At 49.4% G+C, this 18,032-nt stretch overlaps 1 protein-coding gene and 1 long non-coding RNA gene across 2 annotated transcripts; one reads left to right on the forward strand and one right to left on the reverse strand.

Moving 5' to 3' along the window:
• Positions 1–4,300: 4,300 nt before the first annotated feature.
• Positions 4,301–11,699, forward strand: LOC114677648 (uncharacterized). The gene is made up of 3 exons (XR_013416694.1): positions 4,301–4,387; positions 6,610–6,779; positions 11,123–11,699. It is a non-coding gene; the product is annotated as an uncharacterized LOC114677648 (long non-coding RNA).
• Positions 5,491–16,796, reverse strand: MUCL3 (mucin like 3). The gene is made up of 3 exons (XM_078000591.1): positions 16,640–16,796; positions 6,642–9,154; positions 5,491–6,188 (listed from the first exon to the last, which is right to left on the reverse strand). Exons 1-3 carry the CDS (start codon positions 16,794–16,796, stop codon positions 6,042–6,044), a joined length of 2,817 nt encoding a protein of 938 aa, XP_077856717.1. The 3' UTR covers positions 5,491–6,041.
• Positions 16,797–18,032: the final 1,236 nt, after the last annotated feature.

Consider the following 18,032-nt stretch of genomic DNA (forward strand, 5'->3'; position numbering starts at 1 on the left):
CCTCAGCCTCAGCGTCCACTCTGGCGGCGCTCGAGGATCCTTTCAACTCGCCACAGCCCCTCTCTGGGCTGGCCGAGACTGGAGCTGCCTCCCTCTGCTTGCGGGGAAGCATGGAAGGACAGGCGCGGGCTGGCACCGGGGCTGCGCGCGGCGCACTTCTAGGCCAGCGCGAGTTCCGGCGGGCGCGGGTAAACGGCTGGGCAGGCCCCGCACTCAGAGAGGCAGGCCAGCCCTGCCGGCCCAGGGCAGTGAGCGGCTCACCACCCCGGTCAGCAGCTACAGAGGATGCGCCGGGTCCCCCAGCAGTGCCGGCCCACTGGCGCTGCGCTGGAGTTCTCGCCGAGCCTCAGCTGCCTCCCCGCGGGGCAGGGCTCGGGACCTGCAGCCCACCGTCCCCGAACCCCCCCCACCCCTCCCTGCGGTGGGCTCCTGCGCGGCCCGAGCCTCCTCGATGAGCGCCGCCCCCTGCTCCACGGCGCTAGGTCCGGTCAACCATCCAGGACCTGAGAAACGCAAGTGCACGGCGCGGGATTAAGCCGGCAGCTCTGGCCCCGACCACTCTGCGGTATCCACTAAATGAGGCCAGCTAGGTTCCTGACTCTGGTGAGGACTTGGGGGAACTTTTATGTCTAGCTAAGGGATCATAAACGCACCAATCAGCACTCTGCGTCTAGCTCAGGGTTTGTAAATACACCAATCAGCACTCTGTCAAAACAGACCAGTCAGCTCTCTGTAAAGTGGACCAATCAACTCTCTGTAAAATGGACCAATCAGTAGGATGTGGGTGGGGCCAGATAAGGGAATAAAAGCAGGCTGCCAGCGCTAACCAGTAACAATACGCTCCGTCTTTGTGCTGTGGGTGTTTTGTTTTTTCGTTGTGTGTAGTATTGTTGGTGATTTTCTGGGTGTATGCTGACTTTAGGAGCTGTAATACTCGCTGTTTAGCGGTCTGTAGCGTCGCTCCTAAAGCTTGACTGAGGCCACAAATCCACTGGGGAGAATGAAAAACTCCAGATACATTGTTTTTATAGGCCATTAACACTTACCACGTGGGTCTGCAGCTTTGCTCCTGTCAGTGCAAGACCACGAATCCACTGGGGAGAATGATAAAACTCCAGATACGCTGTGTTTTCGCTAACGCTCACCACGCAGGTTTGCAGCCTTGCTTCTGTCAGCGAGACCACGAACCTACCAACAGGAAAAAGCCCAGACGCATGCAAACGTCTGTAGTGAAACAAATTTTGGAGAACAATCTTTAAGAACTGCGACACGTGCTGCGGGGGTCTGCAGCTTCATCCTCTAGGTCAGCAAGACCAAAAATCTATCAATTCCGCACGCGAGAGAACCCCGGCAACAGACATAAGAGAAAACACCACAAAGCAGTTTATTCAGTTTAGGGTTAGTTTCTGTTCTAATTAAACAACTTCCTCACTTTCTTTTTATGACATTTTATCCTACAGTGGAAGTGAAGGGGCTTTATAAATCTGCCTGACATTGGGTTGTAGTCGTTAGGCAGACAAACTTGAAACGTGGAGGAAACACTGAAGGCAGCAAGAAGAGGAATCAGGTAAAGTGGCTAGGAAGACATGAATGCGGATTGAACTCTCCAGGTCTCCAGCCTGATATAAAACCCATACATAGTTCCTTCATCCCAGGATACCTACTTGTCTCTATCCAGAGATTATGAAAGCCGGCTGAGGATCTTAATTTAGGCAGTATTTCTGTGATATATTCATTTGGCTTGGCTTTAGACTTGGAGCCTAGCTGTAGTAAGGATTTAAGGATGATGCTGAAATTAGAATTTTCAAGTTAGATACAAAGGATTTGTCGAGCAGCCATTAAGCCCACGAAATGCAATGCAGCTGTTTGCGTTCATGCTTACAGCGGAGCATTGGAAGGAGAGGATGAAGGTGGGTTTGTTGCAAAGTGAAAGAGGGGGGGGGTCCAGAATCATCGTTAGTACTGACCTGCAGAAAGGGGTGAAAAAGTTCACCTTTGCTTGCATTTTGCTTTCGCTGAAAAAATGAGAAGCAAACAATGGGACAGGAACCCTTGTTTCCTTCAGACTTGTGCCCTTCGTGTCCTCTCCAATTTATAATTCACTTACCAGTTAAGATTCCAAAGAGAAGCATCACCTGTATGCAGGAGGTGGGGGCTAATTTCCCTCACCTCATCTTGAAATAATCCACGTGGGAAGTTATCTAGAGTGCCTGGGTTCTAGAGCGGAGATGGGTTCCAGAGGGGCCCTTGATGCCTGGTGTCTCAATGGGACGTGAAATTGCAGAAAGAATTAAAAACTCGCCAGGAGCAGGGTTCTGGGATGAGTAAGATCAGGTGGGGTAGGATCCAAGACAGTGAGGACTGGGAACGCTGGATTCCTGGTTTCTGAGGGTTGCTCCAACAATGTGTCTGGCTCAGTTTCTTTTCTCACTTGACCATAGCTGTGGCATTATAGTTGCCACCAGGCAGGGGAGGTCACAACTTCTGGACCCTCCCTCTCCAGGGAGGGACATCTTAAAGCCCTGACAACATGAGGGAAGAAGCAGGGAACGGGAGAGAGAACAAGGGGATCAAATCTGTGAGAGGAGACGAGACCCACCCTCCCAGCCACAGGTCAGCAGAAACCGGTTTTCTCTGGGGATGTCTCATTTCTGGGACAGAGGCCTTTGTAGGAGGCAGAGGGGAGAAAAATGGAGGTTACTGTGTCCCAAATCATTGGATCTTCTTGTGCCAGCACCTCTCCAGGGACAGCTGTGAGGGGAGGTTGCAGAGCCTGTGACTATCAGGCCAGTTAATGTGTGTCAGGGGACAGAGGCTGGCAGAAAAAAACCCTGCCGTGGGATACTGGCGGTGAGGCCAGAAGACGACTCTGGACGTTCAAGGGACTGGAAAGGGAGGCCTGGACTCTGGAAGAAGAGGCTGGACACACTCTCGCAAATCTAAATTATATTCTGTTCCTTAGGTGGTCCATATAACATCCCACCCACCTAGATTGGGGCTGCCTCGGTGTGAGAACCTGGCTCCACTGAGGAACAAAGTGAATGGAGAAAAATAAAGTAAGTCTTCTATTCCATAGGAGCCGTGTGGGTTTGAACAGGGCTCTTCTCTGAGCCTCGGTTTTCTCATCTGTGAAACAGGCCTCCTAACTCGCAGGGTGATGGGAGGTTCACAGGTGCGATGTAAGTGAAAGCACATCACAAACGTGTGTCAGTTTTATGGCCAATGTCTCAGGGGTAGGAGCGACGCCCAGGCCTGTCAGTGCGGCCCGCCCCCCCCTCCCCCCCGGGAACTGAGCTGGGAGGAGGGGATTCGGCGCTGTCGGGCTGGGGCGCTGCGGGAGCAGCGGCCTCGAACCACAAATTTGCGCTGTCCGCGAGAGATCAGAAGCCGCCCGCAAAGTGGAACCCGGAAGAATGAGGGAGGACCGCAGTCTCGGGGAACCGGAGTCCCCTCTCCAACTCCGCCGGGACAGAAGCTTCCGGCGCCCCGGCCGCCGCCTGCCCTCGGGGCACTCGTTCCTCCCTGGGGGCACTCGTGTCCTCCCTGGGGGCTGAGAGAGCGCATTCTCTCGTGTCCTACTCATTAAGTAATTATCCCCAATGAGGGCCCAGTCCTGGAGCTTGTTAAAGGATTTCCACCTGGATTTCAAAGTGATAATTAGCGGGGAATGGAGAGGGGAGAGAAGTGGGAAGGAGACACCCGCCGCGCCCCAAGGCCCCCAGTCCGCATTTGCCGGGCGAAGAACCTCCCCATCCCCGTTTGACCCCTAGTGCTGCATTTTGGTGTCTTGATAGGGGAGGGGTCTGCCCGGTTGGATGTTTAGGACTCTAGGGGCAGAGATGTTTTTATTTCGTTTTGTTTTTGAATTGGGGTCCAGGCTGAGTTTAAGGGTCTCTGCATCCCTCCCAGGGCAGAGAGAGACTCCTGTCCTGGCAGATACCACAAGCTGAGTCACCACCTGCTCAGACAACTAAAATCCAGGCGTCTTCCTCCTTTTCTCGAGGGCTCTCCAGCCCCTTCCGGAACCCAGGTGTCCCTCTACCTCCTTTCTCCAGGGGCCTAAATCTGGGTCCCTCTGGCACCTGGCATGCCCGCTCTCTGAGAGTCAAGCTTCAATCTTGCACTTAGCAGAGTAGGTTTCTGGTGGGAGATTCAGTAATAAGGGCCTTCCCAGCCCAGCCAGGGCCAGATAGTTCAATGACATCAGTGTCAGTGTTGGGATTACTGACCATGATAGGTTTCCAGCTTTCAGCAAATGGGGATGCCCAAAGGAACAGATAGTGAGTGACCTGTGGCCCCACTGTTTGATTCTGGATGGAGTTACGTTTAGGAGCCTGGCAGCAAAGTGGGGCATCTTTTCTGTTAGTGATGATGCCATCTTCCTCTGGTAAGAGAGCCAAGGCTGCATGGGTGATGGGAAGTTTCTGTTGGGACTGACATGGGCACAGAATGGTTTTGGAGGAGGGCTGGTGTCCTAACATAAATAGGGGGCATAGCAGATACTCACGGAGTTGGGCTTAATGAATTAGGGTGTTGTTTATTCTGTATAGCACCTACCTTGTGACAACTCTTGTTAAATTATTTAATTTTAATTTTCCTATCTTTGTGTCTCAGGTGAGAACTATGTCTTATACTTCTTTATATCTTCAACAGAGTATATAATAGGTGCTTTAAAATACTTTTTAATTGACAGGTTTTTCTACTCATTTTGCCACCATGCGAATAAACCCGGCCTGCACTAAGGCTGGCTCTTATCTAAACCCAGAAAGGAGGCATTTTTGGAGCAATAGAAATTCAGCCTCCCCTTTCTTGACCCTCCATAGATTGCCAGTCCTGCCCTCCATCTCCTCCGGCTCCTCCTCTTCTGTAAGGTCTCAGCCGGAGCCAGGAACACCAGTCAGAACTTTCTCCCAATAGATAGTCTAATAACTATGATGCCCTTTATAAACATGTTATACTTTATTATAAAAAAGGTCAGTAGAAGGAAACTATTATCATCATTCTTCTTTTCCCCTCTGCCCAATCAGTAGTAAGGTGAAATGGCCATAAGAAGAGAGAGAGAAAATGTAGAAAACACATAGATGAAATGACTACAAGGAGGAAAATTGGAATCTGGGGTGAAGGTGGGAGGGGAGAGTATGGGGATGGTAGAGAAGATGGGTAACTTTTACGACATAAAGCCACAGCTGACTTTTGGTGGAAGAGACAGGAAAATAAATGCTGAGACACCATCAGGGAAAGTCTGGGATGGAGATCAGTGGGTGAGACTGCTGGCCAAACAAAAATCCCCTCCTTGTGTGTCCACCCACAACCCAGCAAGCCAAACCAACAGGGTGTCCGCTGTAGACGTTTAGGAAAACTAAGGGATTTGGGAGGAAGAGGGGTCAACCATGTGGATGAGAGAGATTTGTGATTTCTTCTGAATTTTTTTTTCTCCAGGGCATGGAGAGAGTGGAGAAGGAAATAAATTCTTTTTTCTTCTTGGATCCGTTTTTTTTTGTTTTGTTTTTTTGTGTTTTTTTATTAAGAAAATGGGGCGGAAGCAAGGGTCCTGAGAACTCAGAGATGAGCCTGTTTACATGCAAACTCTTAAATAATAGTGAATGGAAATAACAATGCTGTCCTGAAACCCAGAGACTCTGCCCTCAGTCTCTCCCTTTCCCCATAATCCCCACTCACAAGTCAGTCTGGGGCATTGCCTTCTAAGGCTCCTGTCCTTTCTTTAGGACTCAGTGCAGTTCTGCATTGGTCCCCCAACATGTCCATCAAACACCTTTTCGTTCTCAGACCATCACATTCTACAGAGAATGTCTGCTCGTATTATTCATTCTTTGTTCTTTGACCCCTAAACTTACACCCTCCTTGCTTATCACTTCGTTCGCCAACCAGTTTCAATGAAGAACAGAGGAAGGGTTAATACTGGTAACCATCAGTATTCTCTGCCCTTCCTGTAGTCCAGGAAATAGAAATTGTGAGTCCAGTTCCTCATCCAGGAAAGGGGCAGAGCATGGAAGAGCCAGGGCTGGGCTCCTATTCCAAGATCACCGTGGGGAAGGGATCTGGCCCATGCCAAGATTCTGCTGCTCCATCAGGTAGACTGGGTAGGAATTGGGGCCACCCTCATCCTCTGGGTCATTGTCCTGGGTGTTCTGGGTTAGTGTGCGGCGTGTCCGAATCATATAGGAGACCTGTGATTGGGATGAGAAAGGAGGAATGAGAACCATCTGCGATTTGTTTTTCTCAACACTCACCTCAGGTCTTCATTCTGTTTTCAAGATTCCATCTTGATGTTTATTCCAGCTCTAGATCCGATACAATAAGTCCCAGTTCCCTCCTCTACCATATTCTCCTTGTCCTTATACCTCCTATTCTCATACCCCAGACTCTCCATCCCCGACACTTTCTCTTTCACGCCCTTTCATTCTCAGCCACAGCCTTCTCTCCAGTTCCAGCTTTTTACCTCCTGTGTATTTATTGTCTTTCTCCTCAGTTTTCACCAAAACTCTTCCTCTATTACTGTTCCTCCCACTTCTGCCATGTCTCTTTTCCTAGACTCATTATTCCCTGTAACTCTGACCCTTAATGTGTCCCCAATTCCCTATCCCATAGGTTGATTTCCATGGGGCACATCTGTCCCTTACCAAGAAGACCAGGCCAAGGAACACCAGGAGGAGAATCACAGCCACCAGGACCACAACAACTATGGCCCATGCAGGGAATGAATCATTCTCCCCAATCTGTCCAGCGTGGATACCTTTCTGTGAGTCATCTTTATTGAGGTATGGATGGCTCTCATTGCCTGGGGCTTCTAATGTGATAGCACTCAACTTCATTCTACGTGTAATGAGGGTGAAAGAACCAGTGGGCACCTGATGAGTAACCTCAGTTTTATTTAGATGAGAAGAGGTAGTAGTGAGAGATTTGTCTCCTGCGACCTTGACTGAAGGTTTTATAGTCTTTGTGACTGCTGCTGTTTTTTCTGGGTTTTCTGTGGACTTTACTGGGGCTTTTATGGTCTCAGTGGTCAGTGTGGTGTTCCTCGGGTTTTCTGTAGGCTTTTCTGGGACTGATGTGTTTTTCTCTTTGGTGGATCTGGTCTTCTCTGAGTATAGTGTAGGCTTTTCTGAGGCTCTTGTGGTTTTCTCTGCGGTTGACATGGTCTTTTCTGGGTGTTCTGTAGACTTTTTTGTGACTTGTGTCATCTTCTCATGGGCCAATGTGGTCCTTTCTCCATGTTCTATAGGCTCTGCTGGGGCTGGTGTGATCACATTGGCTGATGTAGTCCATTCTCTATGTTCTGTAGACTCTGCTGCAGATGAGGTGATCTTGTCATTGGGTGATGTGGTCCTTTCTCCATGTTCTGTAGGCTCTGCTACAGATGGTGTGATCTTCTCATTGGCCAACGTAGTTTTTGCTCCATGTTCTGTAGGCCCTTCTGGGGATACTGTGATCTTCTCATTGGCCAATGTAGTCTTCTCTCCATATTCTGTAGGCTCTACTGGGGATGGTGTGGTGTTCTCAATGGCCGATGGGGTCATTTGTTCATGTTCTGTAGGCTCTGCTGGAGATGGTATGGTCTTCTCATTGGCTGATGGTGTCCTTTCTCCATGTTCTGTAGGCTTTGCTGGGGATAGTGTGGTGTTCTCATTGGCAAATGGGGTCATTTCTTCATGTTCTGTAGGCTCTGCTGGGGATGGTGTGGTGTTCTCATTGGCTGTCCTTCCTCTATTTTCTGTAGGCTCTTCTGGGAATGATGTGGTCTTCTCATTGGCAAATGGGGTCCTTTGTCCATTTTCTGTAGGCTCTGCTGGGGATGGTGTGGTGTTCTCATTGGCTGTCCTTCCTCTATTTTCTGTAGGCTTTGCTGGGGATGATGTGGTCTTCTCATTGGCAAATGGGGTAATTTCTTCATGTTCTGTAGGCTCTGCTGGGGATGGTGTGGTGTTCTCATTGGCTGTCCTTCCTCTATTTTCTGTAGGCTCTTCTGGGAATGATGTGGTCTTCTCATTGGCAAATGGGGTCCTTTGTCCATTTTCTGTAGGCTCTGCTGGGGATGGTATGGTTTTCTCGTTGGCTGTCCTTTCTCCATGTTCTGTAGGCTCTGCTGGGGATGGTGTGGTGTTCCCATTGGCTGTCCTTTCTCCATGTTCTGTAGGCTCTGCTGGGGATGGTGTGGTGTTCTCATTGGCTGTCCTTCCTCTATTTTCTGTAGGCTCTTCTGGGAATGATGTGGTCTTCTCATTGGCAAATGGGGTCCTTTGTCCATTTTCTGTAGGTTCTGCTGGGGATGGTATGGTTTTCTCGTTGGCTGTCCTTTCTCCATGTTCTGTAGGCTCTGCTGGGGATGGTGTGGTGTTCCCATTGGCTGTCCTTTCTCCATGTTCTGTAGGCTTTGCTAGAGATTGTGTCTCATTGGCTGATATGGTCTCGTGTATGTTTTTTGTAGTTTTTGTCAGGAGCTTATCTGAGGCAACTGTTGTTCTGTAATCTTCAGTTTTTTCTGACTCTTCTGGGGTTCCTGTAGTCTTGTATGTTGTTTTTGAGGCTGCTGTGACTTTTTCTGAAAAAGATGTGTTTTTTTGCTTGGTCTGTGAATTGCCTGAGTTGTGGAAGGAAGTTGTAGTCTTATGTGAGGTGGTACTTTTATTATCCAAAGTACTCATGGACTTTTCCAAAGATCTTCCAGTTTCATCTGGTTTTCTTGTTGCTGTTGATTTGCCTGTTGTGGACTTATGACAATTTATTTTGCTCTTGGGTGCTGGCGTTATATGTTGTTTTTCAGAGGATTCTTTATGTGCGGTAGTGGAGTAAGCAGGATCAACAGAGTGCTGATTCCGGATCGTTGGGTCTTTCCCTTGATTGCTGGAGTTTTCTTCAGAAGAGGGAGGAGCCTCATGATTATCTGTAGAGCTTTTGTGCTCTGTAGTTTTGGAGTTGTCTATAGGCTTGTCAGTTGGCTTAGAAGGGCGTGTGGTGGTGCAGTGGCGTTTTCGCTCATGGATTTCTGTAGATTTAGGGAGCTCTGGAGGTCTTTGTCCTGAATGAACAGTGTGATCCAAAGGGATACTATAAACAAGGCCTGGAGTGAGGGGAAATATGTGATCAGATGTTGAGAGTTCCCCAGTTTTCTGATATTCTTGGAATGCAGTAGCACCTGTGGAGGGAGAGAGGCAAATAAGAAACTTCCCCATGATCTTCTCCAACTCCCGCCTCCCACCTCCTTCTCTAGGAGATCTCTTTGCTCCCCACAGTATGACTCCCCAGTCAGTCTCCTTTGAATACTATGATATCTATTCCCCATTCTCACCTCCAGCCTCTGGGCTCAGGCTGTGCCTTCAGCAAGCCTGCCACCTCATCCCCTTCCACATCTCCTCAACTCTCCATCTCAAGGCCTTCTGGCTTTAGGGCATCTTTTCTGATCTGCCTAAACAGATTAAATCCAGCTTCATTTCAGTGCTTGAAAAGGTCTTTATTCATCATTCTGTCCTGTTACCTTCAACTTCACGTTACAGTTGTTTGTGTGCCTGCCGACCTCCACTCCCTGCTACGCCTATCCAATGATAAGGTTTTGAGGGCATATATGGACTAGCATTTTACTGTGCAGGTGCCCCTTTAGGGTCTGTAACTTATGGAATGGAGTCTCCTTTCCATGGCGTAGCTGAGAAGACCAGAAATAAACATTAGACTCTCCACCTTTCCATAACATTCTAACACCATCCCAAATGTAACAGTGTGAGAAATTGAGGTAAGACCTCTGGCAGAACTTCAAATAGGGATTAGCAGGTAGACACAGGTTGTGAGTGAGAGATGTATAAGAAGAATGGAGGATGAGTAGAGGAAGGGGATGGGAAGTTTTCATTTCGGAGATAAAGTTGGATGAGGAGAATGGATGAGATGACCCAACCCTTATGGTCACCCCACTGGGTCCCCCTCTTCACACATTTAAAGCCAACTGGGGATAGATGAAGGGGGCCATCTTGAAAGGAAAAGAGATCTGCTTGGGGGTCCTGACAGGAGTAAACGAGGCAACTAGCTTGTGGGAGGGACTGACTATGTTTAAGGACAGGGTGTGAGAGAAAATGCCCCTATCAGTGGACAGATGCACGCCTTAATTCCATGGAAAAACAACCTGATGGAGACAGAGGAGAGGTCTCTGATACCTAGCCGAAAGAGTGAAGGCCAAGAGATCACCAAAGAGTGAAAGAGATAGTGTCGTTACATAACTGAGGTTTCCAGTCCCTGTTAGCTTAAGGCGGCAACCAGAACCTGGACCTATTCCCAATCACAAGAAACCACAGTCCACCTGCCTGCTGATGGGCAGAATCAGCCTGGGGAGCTCAGTCCTTGAAAGAAATATGGGCGGGACAAGAAGGGTGTGAGGTTAATAGAGAAGCCCAAGTCTCTGAAAGGAATTGCGAGTGAGGGGAGAGAAGGGGGCTGAATGATCAGGCCAGCACTCTGCTCTCCCAATCCCATTACATGATCTCCTTGGCAGCAATACCAGTAATAGCTATTGTTTATTGGACACCTTCCCCAGCCCTGGGACGTGGCTGGTGGCCTCACAGACATTCTCTTTCTGGATTCTCTTCTATGGTGATTGGTCTCCCAGTGCTCCACAAGGCTCTTTAGAAGCGGTCAAGTTCCCCTATTTTACATCTGAGAAATTTACATTTCATGGAGGAAAAGTGACCTGGACATAGTCCCACAACAATAGCAACGGGCAACCTTTCTGGAGCTCTACAACGAGAGAGGCAGGTTCTACAAGTGAGGGCGTACGTTAACTTACTTACGTTTCACAAGAACCTGTTGAGGTTGAGAACTATTTCCTATTCTCCCAGTTGTATAGATGAAGAAACAAGGTTCTGAATGGTTAAGTAATCTTCTCAAGGACACCCAGGAAGTAAGTGGTCGAGACAGAATCTGAACATGCATCTGGGCTCCTGGGCCCAGTTCGCTGCTGGTGAACACCACAGTGCACAGCCAATAGGTCAGCCCAGTCTTTTAAAGAAGGAAGGACACTGACATGTGTGGACTCCCTGAAAGGTGCTGTTCATATATTTGTTTATTTAATCAAATAATTATGAACCTGTGAAGTGAGGATGGTGATCTTACTGTTTTACAGGTGGGGAAAGGAGATGCAAAGAGGTTAAGTAATTGGCAAAATTAGACTTTTCACTGTGCCCCAGAGGCTTTTAAACATGATAAGGGATGAATGACTATCTATCGAGTGAATAAATGAGCTGGCAGCAATGCAAAGGGCAATTTCCACTGGCCTTAAAGAATCAGAGGACAGGTTTGGCATCCAGGCTCAGTCCCTCAACAGTTTTGCGTTCTTGCTCAGGTCACTTAAGTGCTCTGAAGCTCCATGTTCTCAACTGTAAATAACCATGATGCTGACTGCACCAGCTGAATGTGAGGGTTAAAGGAAGTGTGGACCATGGCAGACTCTGGAGCACAGAAGCTGTTTAAATGTTTGTTGAATCCACATTGTAGTCTCTGAAATAATCTCATGCCTTGCCCTGTCCTTCTCCTGGTTGTAAGGGGAGCCTGAGCAGTAGCCCTACCCTCCTGCCTGCCCCATCCACCTCTCACCTGCTGTGGCCACCCTCTTGAAAACAGCAGCCTCTGCATTCCTGGGCCACTTTCTGATCATCACTTTCTGATATGTGATAAATACAATTAAATTTCCACTATGGCAAGGGTTTTGTTTTTGTTTGTTTTTTTGTTTTTTGAGACGGAGTCTCACTCTGTCGCCAAGGCTGGAGTGCAGTGGTGTGATCTGGGTTCATTTCAACCTCCACCTCCCAGGTTCAAGTGATTTTCCTGCTTCAGCCTCCTGAGTAGCTGGGACTACAGGCATGTGCCACCACGCCCAGCTAATTTTTTGTATTTTTAGTAGAGATGGGGTTTCACTGTGTTAGCTAGGATGGTCTCGATCTCCTGACCTCATGATCTGCCCACCTCAGCCTCCCAAAGTGCTGGGACTACAGGCATGAGCCATCGCGTCCGGCCAGGGTTGTTGTCGTTGTTGTTATTATTGTTGTTGTTGTTGTTGTTGTTGTTGTTGTTTTTGAGACAGAGTCTTACTCTGCACCAGGCTGGAGTGCAGTGGTATGGTCACAGCTCACTGCAGCCCTGACCTCCTGGGCTCAAGCAATCCCCCCGCCTCAGCCCCCTGTCATCTGGGACTACAAATGTGAGCCACTATGCCCCTCTCCCCCTTTTTTTTTAAGACACAGGGTCTCACTATGTTGGCCAGGCTGGTCTCAAACTATGGTCCTCAGTGATCCTCTTGTCTCAGCCTCCTAAAGTATTAGGATTATAGGCATGAGCCACTGCGCCTGGCCTGGCCTGCCCTGGCAGGGATTTTTATTTGTTTTGTTTGTCACTGTCTCCAGCCTAGAACAGTATCTGGTCCATAGGAGGCACTTTGTAAATATTTGTCGAATAATGAATGAAAGAACAAGACTGATGAAAATTCCTTAGAAGCCTTGCCAACAACGTTTCATAATGCACATTAAGTAGAAACCAAATGTATTTGTGACCTCCGCAGGCTGGAACACCAAGGGGCAACTTCCGCTGTTAAGTAATTGAGCTCTGAGATGAAAAGATGTTGAAAGGCGGCCTCTGGCCCACCAATTCTGGGATACCAGTTCTCATTAAACCACAGGATCACAGTCCATAACTAGACTCAGATAACAAGATTTTAGAATTTTAGATCTGCATCAAACAGTTGTGGAACCATAGATTGTAAAAAGCTGAGGTAAAGCTCAAGGGATTCCTTGGTCCTGACACAGCCAAGAGGCAAATCAGTGTAAACCCCCAGGACAAAAGAAGCATCTCTTCCCCAGACGATCTACTTTTGGTAGTGACTTACTTCCCTAGGAAGTTTTCACCAGGAGATATTCATTCCACATACAACCATCGTAGCCTGAAAAGAACTGTTTTGGTCATTGAAGAATAGGCAGGAGGTGCAGAAGAGAAAATCCAACTTTAGCACAAGACATTGTGGATGGATGTTCAGTCGGGATAAAAGAATAAGAACAAATCCCACAACATCAAAACAATGCACAGTGCCAAAGGTCCCTGCCATCTGCTTCGTTCACTCATTTGAAAGGGAGGACATCAGCTGGGCACAATGGCTCGCACCTGTAATCCCAGCACTTGGGGAGGCCAATGTGGGCAGATCACCTGAGGTCAGGAGTTCGAGACCAGCCTGGCCAACATGGCAAAACCCCATCTCTACTAAAAATATGAAAACTAGCCGGGCATGGTGGCAGCAGCCTGTAATCCCAGCTACTCAGGAGACTGAGGCAGGAGAATCAGTTGAACCTGGGAGGCGGAGGTTGCAGTGAGCCAAGATCATGCCACTGCACTCCAACGTGGGCCACAGAGCGAGAGTCTGTCAAAAGAAGAAAGAAAGAGAAGGAAGGAAGGAAGGAAGGAAGGAAGGAAGGAAAGGAGGAAAGAAGAAAAAAGAAAGAAAAGAAGGAAGGAAGGGAGGGAGGAAGGGAGGAAAGAAGAAAAAGAGAGAAAGAAAGAGAAAGAAAGAAGAAGGAAGGAAGGGAAAGAAAGAAAGGAAGAAGAGAGAGGGAGGGAAAGAGAAAAAGGGAAGGAAGGAAAGGAAGGGAGGGAGGGAGGGAGGAAGAGAGAACATCTTACTAAGCAACTCATGCCTTGGAGTCTCTGTCAGAGCACGCTCTCCCAAAAGAGCATCTCTAGTGTTTCCTGGTATCCTTACCCCCATAAATGGCATGCTCCATTTGCAATAATGTGGGTAAATGCTTGTTAAAATATCTATACAGTATTAGTTCAATAAGTGGCTTAAAACACAGACATAGAAAAAGAAAACTGGTGGGCACAGTTGCTCACACCTATAATCCCAGCACTTAGGGAGGCTGAGGCAGAAGGACCAGTCTGGGCAACATAGCGAGACCTGTCTCTACAAAAACAAAAAAAAAAAGGAAAGCTAAAGGGAGATATAATCAAATGATTGCCTGGGGACTAGGGAGTATACAGAGAGATTTTATTTTTCTTTCTGATTTTTTCTATTTTCCATTTTCTACAATGAGCATACATTATTTGTTACGGAAATTAAATCAAATAGCATTTGTTATAGGAAAATGTTCTTGTTAGATTCTTCCAAGGACCCCAGTCCCAATTCCCATCTCCTGACTCACCTGTGCTCCCTCAGGTGAGTTCATCTGGACTGTGCCTGTGCCTCCCTCTGATGATTTAATCTAGACTGCACCTGTGCCTCCCTCTGATGATTTAATCTAAACTGCATCTGTGCCTCCCTCTGATTATTTAAGCTAGACTGCACCTGTGCTCCCCCTGATGATTTAATCTAGACTGTACCCGTGGTTCTGTGACTGCATGATGCAGACTCTGGGGTTCCAGGATCTAGTTATCTGTCTGCGTGTTGACTGGTCCTGTGGACAAATGTCAGGGCCCCCTCACCAGAATGGTAGACTAAAGGGCTTCATCCATCCCAGTTGTCCCTCTTCTCGTCCTGCCCAGGCCTTTCTCTCTGCTGGGCACAGCCATGGACTAGCCCTGATTCACACTCCAGTTCCACCCGACCTCATCACAACCCAAGCCCAGCCTCAAGCCATCCCCACCTGTCACCTACTCGCTCTTGTCTTCAAAATCTGCAGAATGGGAGCAGCCAGCTCCCCATGTCCTCCCCACCCCTCCCTCCATCCCGCCCTGCCACGCCTATCTCCTCTCCGAGACCACGCCCACATGGCCCCATCGGAATCTCAGGAATTCAGATCTCTGCCCTGAAGCAAATCTCAGAGCTACTGTGAATGGAGTGGATTCCCTTCCGCCCCCTGCAGGTTCCTCTTCCTTAAGCTGCAAGATGGAAGGAGGAGAGAGCAGCCGGCGGACAATCCGCCTGAGGGGAAGCGGAAGGAAAGGCAGGCGAGATGGGGCCAGGAGGTGTTGGGCAGCTCTGGTGCCTCTGTCTCCAGACCCTCAAGGTAGGGGAGACAGACATCAAGTCAGGGCACAGACAGGACGCACTGCTGATATCTTTCAGAGGCAGCTCAAAGATTCCTCAGTTCCCGCCATTCACCACCCACCTGCCCCTGCCTCCACCCCTGGCCGCAACCTGCCTGCGCTCAGGGAAGGGGCACTGCCTCTAACATCACCCTCTGTCTGCACTACTGGAAGGAGAAGGTGCTGCCTGCCTGCCCTGCCCCCAGTACTGCTTGGAGGAGACTTCCAGACTCACGACTGTCCCAGCCCTGGTTCCAGATCATCAGCGCCATTACTGTGGATGGCTCTGTCCTTAGATGACTGTCCAGTGGGTAGACAGTGTCTCTGAATCTGCTGCTGTACATCTGCCTTGTGGAGACCCTCCTCCAAATTGCCCAGGCCCTCTACAGCGCCCCTGTGTTTAGCATCTCTGCTCCCTGGGTTCAGTTGCAGTCCGTTTCTTGACTAAGTGAACTAATTTCACAATTTCATCTTATCTTTAGGGTTTGTTTTGTTCGTCAAACTTGTCCATACTCATTTTCTCTCAAAGCCCTGAGATGTTTTCCAACTGTAAGACAAGGACAGAGCCTTTGATGCACACTTTTCTGAGTTGCCATGTGGATTAAATGAGTAAACGTGGATGAAGTCCCTAGAGCAACACCTGGTGCCGTGCAAATGCTCTGTAGGCAACAAATATTGGTACGGCCGGGCAGCAGCATCCAGCCCATTTTACAGATGGTGTGGAAGGCCAGAGTAGCCAAATGGGTCAGAGTCAGGACTGGAAACTAGGTCTGCACAAAACAGAGCTCTCAAGAGAGAAGTTCCACCTGTCCCCCAGGGCTGGGGGCAGTGGAGGTGGAATCTCTGCTTACCTCCCTCTAGCTGTGAGATATGGCGCATAATCACGCTGAGTCCACTCTCCTAAACTATAAGATGGAATATTATTAGCCACCTCAGGGGATGCTGAGATGAGATGAGTCTCTGGGCACGGCGGCTTACGCTTGTAATACTAGCACTTTGGGAGGCTGAGGCAGGCAAATCACTTGAGGCCAAGCATTTGAGACCAGCCTGGCCAACATGATGAAATCCTGTCTACTAAAAATACAAAAAATTAGCCAGGCATGATGGCAGGCGCCTGTAATCCCAGTTACCCAGGAGGCTGAGGCAGGAGAATCGCTTGAACCAGGGAGGTGGAAGCTGCAGTGAGCCAAGATTCCGCCACTGCACTCCAGCCTAGGCGACAGAGCGAGACTCCATCTCAAAAAAAGAAAAAAAAAAGAAGAAGAAGAAGAAGAAAGAAATCACCATGAGCAGCTGTGAATTCCATGCACGGAGCTGGAGTTGGTGTTCAACGACTATCAGGTGCCTACCCCCACCACACAGGGCTGCCACCCTCTACAGTGTCGTTATGCAAAGTTGAAACCCCCTCTGGATGGGCGCAGCCCTGTGAGCCATGTTTTAAAGAGCAGAGCACAGGCTGGATTTCATCTCCTACTACATGTCCCTTAGCCAGCAAACTTGAGCAGAGAACACTCTAGACAACTGTCTGTAGCAGCCCTGTGCCCGCTCCCTTCATTCCTTTCTATTTGTTGTCCAACTCTATGAGCACTAAGAAACAAGCTGTTTCTATCTTCTGTACCCGCTGTGGGCATCTTACCTGCCTCCCAAGAAGCTAGAAGGAAGAGGAGGCAGCACTGGAGGCCAAAGGTGGAGCAGAGGCTGTGGACCGTCTGGGCCATGTCGGAGCTGGGTGGCTGCGTGGGGACCATGGGCTGCGGACCCCTCACCTTATATGGAGCCAATCTTGACGTCATGGGGGCTGGGGCTCCTCAGGACTAAGTCTTAAACAAATGGAGCCACCCCAACCCACAGGGGAGCCCTGATAAGAGGAGACCGCAGCTGCTGCGTCATGGAGCCAGGCACGTGGGTGCCTGCTGAGGGGTGGGATCTGGGGGCAGGGCAGAGGAACCAGAAAGGAGCAGGCACCTGAGCCAGTCCCAGTGGAGAGAAGTAAGGGTGGTGCCTCCAGGGCTCTGAGGAATTGGGGAGCAGATGGCCCTTTCTAGAAGGACTGAACTCTGGCTGGGAGCAGGACGGGGTGGGGTTCACATTCTGATCTGTGTCCAGCTTCACATGCACCCTCCTACCTCTCCCGCGTCAGCCCAGCTTCCACACCCCTTATTCACACATGGTCATTCTTGCCACCTTGGGCGGAGCTGTCCACGAGGATCAGGTGAAAGAGCAAAGGCGAGATAAAGCCCTCGAATGACCGTCGCTGCAGAGACAGGTGCTTCGTGATGTTCAGTGGTCATACAACAATGTGTGGAGAGTGCAGACGGAGTGACAGAGACAAGACACAGAACCACAGGGACAGATGTCACACCCCTCACCAGGGACACAGGTCAGGCCACCCAGAGGGACCAAGGCCAAGATCTTTGACCAAGAGATGCTCGACATACAGGGGCTTCTGCTTTCACTCTACCTCTTCCCTCCCACCTCAGCTCAGTGGCTGTCTCTTTGCCTCGAAGTCCCCATTCACTCCTATACAGAAATGCAGACATCTCATTTTTAGGAGCATCCCGGAGCTCCCCCTTCCCTTCCTCAGTTCCTGCCTAACGCAAGCATTAGCTCAGAGACTCACTTGTCTCCCCAGTGACAGTGCCTGGGGCTGGAGTAGGGGAGGACAGACTCCCTGGGACTCTAGCACAGATAAGTCACAACCCCTTTCTGCCCACTGTGGGTCTCCATGGATGGAAAGTAGGCACCTTGGATCCCTGCTGTGTCGTCAGAGCCTGGGACAGTGTCTGGCACACAGTAGGCAATCAATAAATGTTTCCACTCCACCTGGACGGAGTGGAAGCCAGGGCCAGAGGATGCCTTTCTGAGGGAAGTGGGGGCAGGCAAAGGCCGTAGAGAAGTCCAGGACTTGAGGGCAGGAGGCCAGGCCCTCAGGGCATTTGGGCTCATGAGAGGACTAGAGAACTGGACACGTGGGTTCCTCTCCTTACTTGGTGTGACTTATCCCTAAGCCCTGGGCAGGGCTGGAATAG

Source organism: Macaca mulatta, chromosome 4 (assembly GCF_049350105.2).
Source record: "Macaca mulatta isolate MMU2019108-1 chromosome 4, T2T-MMU8v2.0, whole genome shotgun sequence".
NCBI classification, from domain to species: domain Eukaryota; kingdom Metazoa; phylum Chordata; class Mammalia; order Primates; family Cercopithecidae; genus Macaca; species Macaca mulatta.